The 9873-nt window shown below is 17.6% G+C and overlaps 2 protein-coding genes across 2 annotated transcripts in view; both read right to left on the bottom strand. All coding sequences in view use genetic code 6, as the record gives it.

Annotated features, from left to right (window-relative positions):
- Window positions 1-674: 674 nt before the first annotated feature.
- On the bottom strand, window positions 675-7496 carry TTHERM_00368570 (hypothetical protein; the record flags this gene model as incomplete). The annotated part of the gene is made up of 26 exons (XM_001007473.2): window positions 675-690; window positions 769-858; window positions 1106-1195; window positions 1262-1351; window positions 1670-1759; window positions 1897-1986; window positions 2046-2135; window positions 2244-2333; window positions 2412-2501; window positions 2594-2680; window positions 2729-2818; window positions 2880-2966; window positions 3035-3124; window positions 3182-3268; window positions 3339-3422; window positions 3473-3664; window positions 3957-4049; window positions 4108-4131; window positions 4223-4260; window positions 4288-4324; window positions 4508-4651; window positions 4877-6825; window positions 6992-7050; window positions 7110-7280; window positions 7344-7448; window positions 7493-7496. 26 exons carry the CDS (start codon window positions 7494-7496, stop codon window positions 675-677), a joined length of 4077 nt encoding a protein of 1358 aa, XP_001007473.2.
- A 1082-nt stretch (window positions 7497-8578) lies between these two features.
- TTHERM_00367560 (kinase domain protein) overlaps window positions 8579-9873 on the bottom strand; it is a gene marked incomplete at both ends in the record, with an annotated part of 5932 nt that continues 4637 nt past the window's right edge. Inside the window, 6 exons of the mRNA XM_001007471.3 lie at window positions 8579-8672; window positions 8731-8820; window positions 9056-9145; window positions 9212-9301; window positions 9511-9600; window positions 9826-9873. The exon at window positions 9826-9873 is cut by the window's right edge and continues 126 nt beyond it. Coding sequence (XP_001007471.3) covers window positions 8579-8672; window positions 8731-8820; window positions 9056-9145; window positions 9212-9301; window positions 9511-9600; window positions 9826-9873 — 502 coding nt within the window. The remainder of the gene's footprint in view (window positions 8673-8730; window positions 8821-9055; window positions 9146-9211; window positions 9302-9510; window positions 9601-9825) is intronic.

Here is a 9873-nt window from a genome sequence, read left to right as displayed (position 1 = left end):
TACTTATTATCAAACAAAATTTCTAAAAATTTGTTTGTATTTCTCAAGCTTTTCATAGTTTATTATTTTAATTTAATCATTATAAAGTATTTTAATTGCTGCTCTATCTAGCCTAATTAACTAAAGATTAGGCTTGATCAAAAAAATAAAAACAATTAAATATAATGAATGAATGTCTTTTTTATATACTTATTGATTATATCTAAACATGGATTGCTTCCTTATGAATTAATTATATTTTATTATTGGAGTTTACCAATTCTTAAAGTTTTACTATATATTTTATTCAATTTATTTTTTTAGTTTCTATTGTTTTTACAGTGTTTTTGAGAAAAATAATCAATCAAATGAAATGTTTTGTTAAATAGCTAAAAAAATCTTCAAATTAAAAAATATAAATATTTAGTTTGTTGTATTTTTAATTTATTCAAATAAATAATTTGATTAAATAAAATAATTATTAATATATTTTTATTATTAATCAAATCATAAAAAACAAACAAACAAACCCTATTAAGTTTAAAAGTTAATTAAAAAATAAAAAAGTAATCAACAAAGCGAATAAAATTCATATAGATTGTAAAATATAAATAAAATCAAAGCAAATAATTTGTAATTTTCAATAAATAAATTTAAATATCTTCAAGCTTAAGCAGTTTTATTTCACCTCTTTTTCAAAATTTTCTTTATCTAATGAACTAATTAAATTTCCCCTTTTAATTTAAATATGATTTAACATTTATTTATTTCAGTTAAATTATTTTTTACTTGCAGATTATTTACAAGAATTATAAATTATTAAACTTTTACAAGTGATTTAACATTGCATTAAATGATATCCTATCGAAGTTATTTTGGCTATTAATAATAATATAAGTAAATAAATAAACTAATCATTATTTTTTACTAAAAGAAAATAATTCTAAAAAAAATAACATTTATATTTCTAAATTAAGTATTCAATTAATTTTATAAAAAAGCAAGTAAGTAAGTAAGTAAGTAAGTTAGTTATCTATTTATTTATTTATTTATCTATCTTTTGATATTTGATGATTAAAATGTAGAAAAAGTTTAAAAATGTTTTTAATTATTTTTGAAGGATTACCTGAAGCTTAAGGATACATTTTTAATAGCTAAATGATCATTAATAACCATATTAATACTATTTATAGCTTCACTTGATAGTTTATTACCACTTAATTAATATATTTAATAGTAAAGTTAATATTTTAAAATAAACTAGATGAATTAAAAATTTTACTCTAAATTTAGATCCAAACTGATTATTTTTTTATTTTGTTTTAAGCTTTATGCTAATTATTTAATAGCATTTACTGTAACCATGGAATTGCTTTTTAAAAAATAATAAATATTTTCAAACAAAATTAATTAAATTTTCAATTTTATTTTATTTAAACATTTTTGACAGTGTCCTAATTTGATTTTTTTTTTTTTGGCTGGAGCCGATAAAAATAAGATTTAAATTTTTTAAAAAATTTTCATAATAAATTAATTTAAAAAAACTTGTCCTGACCCTTAATTAATTAATTAGCTTTAATAGTGTTTTATTAATTTATTATATTTTTCTTTTAAAAAACTAAAAATCAAAATTTTTCATCTTTATATTAATTTTAATTTATAAGAAATTTGGAATTATTTAAGAAAAAACCTTAAGTTAAGAGATAGTGATGTCAAATGTTTGCACTTTTCTATTCCTTGAGCAATAAAATTTGTACCTTTTTACCTGATTTGGCTTACACTAATATTTTTATGGTTAATAAATATAATAATTAATTCATTAATTTATCAATTTAACAACTAAAAATAAGAATTATTGAGAACTTAAAATAAATACATAATTTTTTTTAATTGTTAATAAATAATAAATAAAATTACCTTAAATTTAAATTTAGTTCTGTTAGATTTTAAAGGTTTGCTATTATTTATCCTATCACTTAAGCATGTATTAGTCCAATTTTATTTTTACTTTAATTATTAGAATTCAATTTTAATTTAATTTTAATGGTAAATGTATAAGCAATAACCTAATATTGAATTGTAAAGAATTGATATTAATACATTGAGACAAGTTTTTTCCAAATTCTTCTAAACTAACCTTACCTAGTTAGCAATCCCTATTTTATGAATAAAAATAAAAAAGAAATAAATAAATAATTCCAATTTAAATATAATCTTAAAATTATTTTTAGATATATCATTTTATTTAATTAATTTTAGTTTACTTTATAACAAGTTTAAGCGACTTTATATGGCTACATTTTTATAATCCCAATCCAATTTAATTTAAATCTTCATCATTTATTTATGTAAACCTTAAATTTTTTATAATATTTAAAAAAAATAATTTTATATATTCCTTAATAAATAAAAAGATAAATAAATAAACTTACCTAAATTCTAGATCTAAACTGATTAATTTTTTACACTTATAAAAACTCATATCAATACTGTCTGAATTTAATAAGATACAAAACATCTTTCTTATTTTTTAAAATAAATTTTAAGTTTTCTTTTTCTTACTTACTCATTCGTTTTAATCAATTTAATATCATTTTTATAAATATTTATTTACAATGAAATCATACTTAAGTGCGTTAAATTTTTTAATTTTTAAAAGCAAATATTTTCTTCTTCTTCTCCTCTTTTGAAAACGTTTCCACTAGTAAAATAAAATATTAAATTTATTTTTTATTTAAAAATAATTTACCGTGCATCGAAATGTAAAGAAAACAAATTTTCACTAGATTTAAAGATTTTTATTATATTATTTATTTTATTTTAACTTAAATTGTTATTTCTTTTTAATAAAAAAATATCGTTATTTATTTATTTATCTATCTGAGTTAACATTTTTTTACGATAAATTTAGAGTCAAATGAGTTAAACTTTTGTAAACTATGTCTTCTATTTATGTTTCATATCTTGTGTAATGCAAATTATTTGACCTATGTAAAAATATATTTATGCTATATATATCCTTTTCTACTATCAAATTTTAAAGTATGTATTTTACGATAAATCCAATTCTAAGAATTTCATGTATTCCAATGATTATAATCTTTTTAGTATGTCAATTAAATCATTATAATTAATACCGATTGAACTTTTTTATAAAATTTAATTTAACCAATTTTATTTTAAATTTAAAACCAATATTTACTTAAAATCAAGTTTTAAAACAATTATATTTTTGAACTTTTTCAAATGATTTGCAAATTGATGACATCTTTAAGTAATTTAGCAATTTCTATAACAATATATATTTTTATTTTAATATTTAAAATTTTATCAAATTAAATATAAATATATATTTTAACCTTAATTTAAAGCTCAAAAAATTCAAATTTTGAATTTGAGTTAAGCAATAAGCAATATCTTATATATCCAAAGTAGTAATTCCGCTAAAATATATTAAAGATTAAATTATTAAAAATTATTTTTGATAGTTTACTATAACCACAAATCTAAATCAACTAAGTTTTAACATTAAGCTAACCCTTAAGAAATATTAGGTACTCTTTGAGGAACCTCTTAACAAATAGATTCTAAAGGATTTTATATTTTCAAATCTAGCTTTAGAAAACAAAGATTTTTACACCTCCCTATTAAATTACCAATAGATTCTTCTCCAACAAAATGGGCTCTAATTTAAATAAATAAATAGATTTTATGAAGAAAAATTTAATATAAATATTTTTTTTTATTTAAAAATCTATTAGATATTATAAATAGATGGTGATCTAAACACTCTATTAACTCATCATGGATATAGAAATATTATATTTTAAATTAAACTAAAAAAAATATTTTATTAAAATTTTGTGATTTGATAAATTAATTAATTAATTAATTAATTAATTTGTTTTGAAACTTTTTTGTTTATTTATTTATTAAATTAAATAATGAATAAAATAAATTTAAATTTAAATACTTACTCTAATTCTAGATTTAGCGATATTAAATTTACTAAATTAAAGCATAAATTTAGTTAAATACAAAGTAAGTCTTTGCACATATCTGTTATTTCCCTACATATAATAAAATTATAATTTTATGGCTAATTATTTAAGATAATAGTTAAGTTACAATTATTCGTAGCTACTATGATAACTAAATTTATTTCAGATGAAGTTAATGATTAATAATTTAATTAAAAATTAATAAATAATTATTTAGTAAATATTAATTAATAGTTAAATACTGATGATACAATTAGACATTTAAAGTTAGAAATCTCATCTTTTAGCATTTTTTTAAGAATCTTACCAGATTCATAATTTCTTCTTCAACAGCACTTATATCTCTAATAAAAATATTTTATTCTAAATAAATAAATTAAAACTTATTAAAGAACTTTATTCAAATAATATTTTTAAGCTTTAAAATTTATCATTCATAAAATATTTAATAAATAACTTTCAAGTTTAAAAAAAAATAAATAAATAAATAAATAAATAATAATTTAAATATGCAATTAAGAATTTACTTTAATTAAATTTCAACTATCCCATAATTATATTATTGAGGTATTTATTTGATATCAATAATATTTATTTATTTTTGATAGTCATCATCATCTTTTTCATAAAATGGCTAACAGTCTTCAATATGAAAATTATTTACCTATTTTCTTATTATTTTCTAATTAACTTATTTTAATTGTTAAATAAGTAGATTCAAATCATTTTGAACTTAAGCGTTCTTTCTTAAGCAGTCATTATATTTTTAGATTTAAATTTTATTTTTTGTAATTTTAAATTTTGTAATTAAATTCAAAATTAATTATTTTATGTTGACTTTAATTAAAATTTTTTATTCTTTCTTATTTTTTTTATCTTTTTTCTATTTTTCTTACTGATATTCTTGTTCAATTTCCTCATAAGAATTATATTCAGTTTCATCAATATTTTAATCTCTTCCTTTTTTATTTTTCTTTTTATCCTTATTTTTTTTATTCTTTCTTTTTGTTTCTTACTAATTTTCATCTTCGATTTCCACTTGAGATATATTTTCTTCTTCAGAAATATTTTAATCTAAATCCTTTTTATTTTTATTTTTCTTTTTCTTTTTATCTTTTCTCTTATCTTCTTATTCAATTTCCATATAAGAAACATTTTCTTCCTCATCAGTATTTTAATCTAATGCTTTTTTATTTTTAGTTTTTATCTTTTTTTATTATTGATTTCCTTATTCAATTTCCTCATAAGAAACATTTTCTTCCTCAGAAATATTTTAATCTAAATCCTTCTTATATTTCATTTTATCCTTGTTTTTTTTATCTTTTTACTTATATTCTTATTCAATTTCCACATAAGAAAAATTTTATTCATCATCAGTATTTTAATGTATTTCTTTTTTATTTTTATTTTTTTTATCTTTTTTGCCTTTTTGTTATTGATTTTCTTATTCCTCATAAGAAATATTTTCTTCCTCAGAAATATTTTAATTTAAATCCTTCTTATTTTTCTTTTTATCCTTATTTTTTTTATCTTTTTACCTACTTTGTTTTTCAATTTCTTCATAAGAAAAGTTTTCTACTTCGTAAATATTTGAATTTAACACCTTTTTACTTTTAGTTTTTTTATCTTTTTTGTTTTTTTATAGTTGATTTTCTTATTCAATTTCCTCATAAGAATCATTTTCTTTCTCATAGATATTTTAATCTAAATCCTTCTTATTTTTTTTATCTTTTTACTTATTTTCTTATTCAATTTCCACATAAAAAACATTTTCTTCCTCATCAGTATTTTAATGTATTTCTTTTTTATTTTTATTTTTTTTATCTTTTTTGCTTTTTTTTTATTGATTTTCTTATTCCTCATAAGAAATATTTTCTTCCTCAGAAATATTTTAATTTAAATCCTTCTTATTTTTCTTTTTATCCTTTTTTTTTATATCTTTCTGCCTACTTTGTTTTTCAATTTCTTCATAAGAAAAGTTTTCTTCTTCTTAAATATTTGAATTTAACACCTTTTTACTTTTAGTTTTTTTATCTTTTTTGTTTTTTTATTGTTGATTTTCTTATTCAATTTCCTCATCAGAAATATTTTCTTCCTCAGAAATATTTTAATTTAAATCCTTCTTATTTTTCTTTTTATTCTTATTTTTTTTATCTTTTTACTTATTTTCTTATTCAATTTCCACATAAGAAACATTTTTTTCCTCATCAGTATTTTAATGTATTTCTTTTTTATTTTTATTTTTTTTATCTTTTTTGCTTTTTTGTTATTGATTTTCTTATTCCTCATAAGAAATATTTTCTTCCTCAGAAATATTTTAATTTAAATCATTCTTATTTTTCTTTTTATCCTTATTTTTTTTATCTTTCTACCATCTTGCTTACTCAATTTCTGCATAAGAAATATTTTCTTCTTCGTAAATATTTGAATCTTTTACCTTTTTACTTTTAATTTTTTTATCTTTTTTGTTTTTTTATTGTTGATTTCCTAACTCAGTTTCCTCATAAGAAATATTTTCTTGGTGATAGATAATTTAATCTAAATCTTAAGGTTCAATATCTTGAGTTTCCATATTTTACTATATTTTGATAAGTTTAAGTTATTATTCATCTATTTTAAATTTATTTAGCTCTTGTAATAAACTCAAAGGATAACTCCTTTTACTTAGAGTGGGTTCTACCATTTTGCTTAGAATCTTAGTAACAAATTCATCATTATATTAATTTGGAAGATCAGGAAAAACACTAACCAAATTTTAAGTTTTTAGCTTTAGATACTCCATGCCTTTCAGTTTTCTTTAAAGTAGAGCTTCAAGAAGAATCACACCTATAGAAAAAACATCAACCTAAATACAAAAGATTTAATGAGGTACATAAATAATAGATAAAATAAAATATTTACAGTAATTTTATAAGGTTTACTCTTATCAATAACTTCGGGTGATTAATAATTCAAATTTCCTAATTATTGCTTAAAAAAAATTAAAATCAACCAGAGATATTTAAAGTTACATCTTCATCGTCATCATAATCATACTATGAATCAATGACCTAAGAAGTGCTTATTGAAGCTATTAATCAAATTGTAATATAATTAATTATCTTTTAAGTGAATTAATTAATTTTTTACTTAACAAAAATTAGTTTTTAGATATGCTGTAAAATATTTTGTTTGGTTCAATATATTTAAAGACTTTCTCTTTCTCTTATAACAAAATTAAACCTTTTATAAGCTAATATGCTAAAGCATAAACTTATGTGATTGTGAGATTGTTTTACTCAAGAACTTAAGCTAAAGTTGCTTTATATTTTATATTTGAAAATTTTAATTTTTAATGATATTATTGATCATTAGAATAAAAACCTTCGCAGTATTCTGTGATGATTGCAGTAAAACCATATTTCTAATCTTAAATTAATTGAATAAACTTAAGAATATATTTCTCTTCACTCAAGCTATCTTAAAAATCTAATTATTTATTCAGTTTTTCAACATTTATTTTGGAGTTGTACTCATAATTCAAGATTTAAATAGCTACTTTGCAATTATGATTATTAGCAGACTTGGCTTATACTACAATATTAAAATGGCCTTTTGAGATCTCTCTTTCGTATACATAATCATACTTCTTTAAGAAATCTTAAATTAACTGTCTTTATTTAATTTAAATTTAGTTTAAGCATTAAAAGAGCTCTTATTTCCTAGTGGAATACATTTTTATTTCTACTTTGTTATTAATTTAATTTCAATATCTATCTATCTAATCTATTTAGTTATTATAAAGAAGACAAATTATTAAAATAAATAAATAATTAATTAATCTTCAATCACAATTTAAAATTCTTAAAATCTGATTAATACAATACAAAAAACAATAAAATTCTTCAAATTTTTACAAAATTGAATTAAGCTTATTTCTTAAAAATAGTAAAATATGGATGGATATATTCAGCACATTTATAAATATGACAAAAATTTTATATTTTATTTATTTTTTGATTTTATATCATTTAGTGATTAATTAGTCATAAACAATAGTGGAATTATTAAAAATGAAAAAATTGGTATTAGTTATAAAAATTTAAATACTGATATATTACATTATTCAAAAAATATAGTATAATTTACATTATATTTGGATAATAAGATACAATCAAAATTAAATTTCTAAATAATCACTTTAAAAAGGATTTAAAAATACTCATTTAAACAATATATTAAATTAAATAAAAATAAATGAAAATAATACCTGAATAGGTATAAAAATACAAAGAATTTAATGATTGTTTTTGAGAAAAATAATCAATCAAATGAAATGTTTTGTTAAATAACTAAAAAAATAAATCTTCAAATAAAAAAATATAAATATTTATTTTGTTGTATTTTTAATTTATTCAAATAAATAATTTAATTAAATAAAATAATTATTAATATATTTTTATTATTAATCAAATTATAAAAAACAAACAAACAAACCCTAATAAGTTTAAAAGTTAATTCAAAAACTTAATTGTAAAAAAGTAATCAACAAAACAAAACGAATAGATACATAGAAATTGTAAAATATAAATAAAATCAAAACAAATAATTTATAATTTTCAATAAATAAATTTAAATGTCTTCAATCTTAAGCAGTTTTATTTCACTTCTTTTTCAAAATTTTCTTTATCTAATGAACTAATTAAATTTCCCCTTTTAATTTAAATATGATTTAACATTTATTATTTATTTCAGTTAAATTATTTTTTACTTGCAGATTATTTACAAGAATTATAAATTATTAAACTTTTACAAGTGATTTAACATTGCATAAAATGATATCCTATCAAAGTTATTTTGGCTATTTATAATAATATAAGTAAATAAATAAACTAATCATTATTTTTTACTAAAAGAAAATAATTCTAGAAAAAATAGCATTTATATTTCTAAATTAAGTATTCAATTAATTTTATAAAAAAGCAAGTAATTGAATTAGTTATAAATCTATTTATTTATCTATCTATCTTTTGAAATTTGATGATTTAATTGTAGAAAAAGTTTAAAAATATTTTTAATTATTTTTGAAGGATTACCTGAAGCTTAAGGATAAATTTTTAATAGCTAAATGATCATTAATAACCATATTAATACTATTTATAGCTTCACTTGATAGTTTATTACCACTTAATTAATATATTTAATAGTAAAGTTAATATTTTAAAATAAACTAGATGAATTAAAAATTTTACTCTAAATTTAGATCCAAACTGATTATTTTTTTATTTTGTTTTAAGCTTTATGCTAATTATTTAATAGCATTTACTGTAACCATGGAATTGCTTTTAAAAAAATTAAAAAAAATGTTAAATATTTTCAAACAAAATTTATAAATTAATTTAAAAAAACTTGTCCTGACCCTTAATTAATTAATTAATTAACTTTAATAGTGTTTTATTAATTTATTATATTTTTCTTTAAAAAAATAAAAATTTTGCATCTTTATATTAATTTTAATTTATAAGAAATTTGTAATTATTTAAGAAAAAACCTTATGTTAAGAGATAGTGATGTTAAATGTTTGCACTTTTCTATTCCTTGAGCAATAAAATTTGTACCTTTTTACCTGATTTGGCTTCCACTAATATTTTTATGGTTAATAAATATAATAATTAATTTATCAATTTAACAACTAATAATAAGAATTGTTGAGAACTTAAAATAAATAAATAAATAATTTTTATTAATTCTTAATAAATAATAAATAAAATTACCTTAAATTTAAATTTAGTTCAGTTAGATTTTAAAGGTTTGATAATATTTATCCTATCACTTAAGCATGTGTTAATCCATATATTATTCTTACTTTAATTATGAGAATTCAATTTTAATTTAATTTTAATGGTAAATATAT

The sequence above is a fragment of the Tetrahymena thermophila genome (assembly GCF_000189635.1).
Source record: "Tetrahymena thermophila SB210 genomic scaffold scf_8254813, whole genome shotgun sequence".
Lineage (NCBI taxonomy): Eukaryota > Ciliophora > Oligohymenophorea > Hymenostomatida > Tetrahymenidae > Tetrahymena > Tetrahymena thermophila.
The sequence above is the reverse complement of the archived record's forward strand: the minus strand, read 5'-3'. Positions and strand labels throughout refer to the sequence as shown.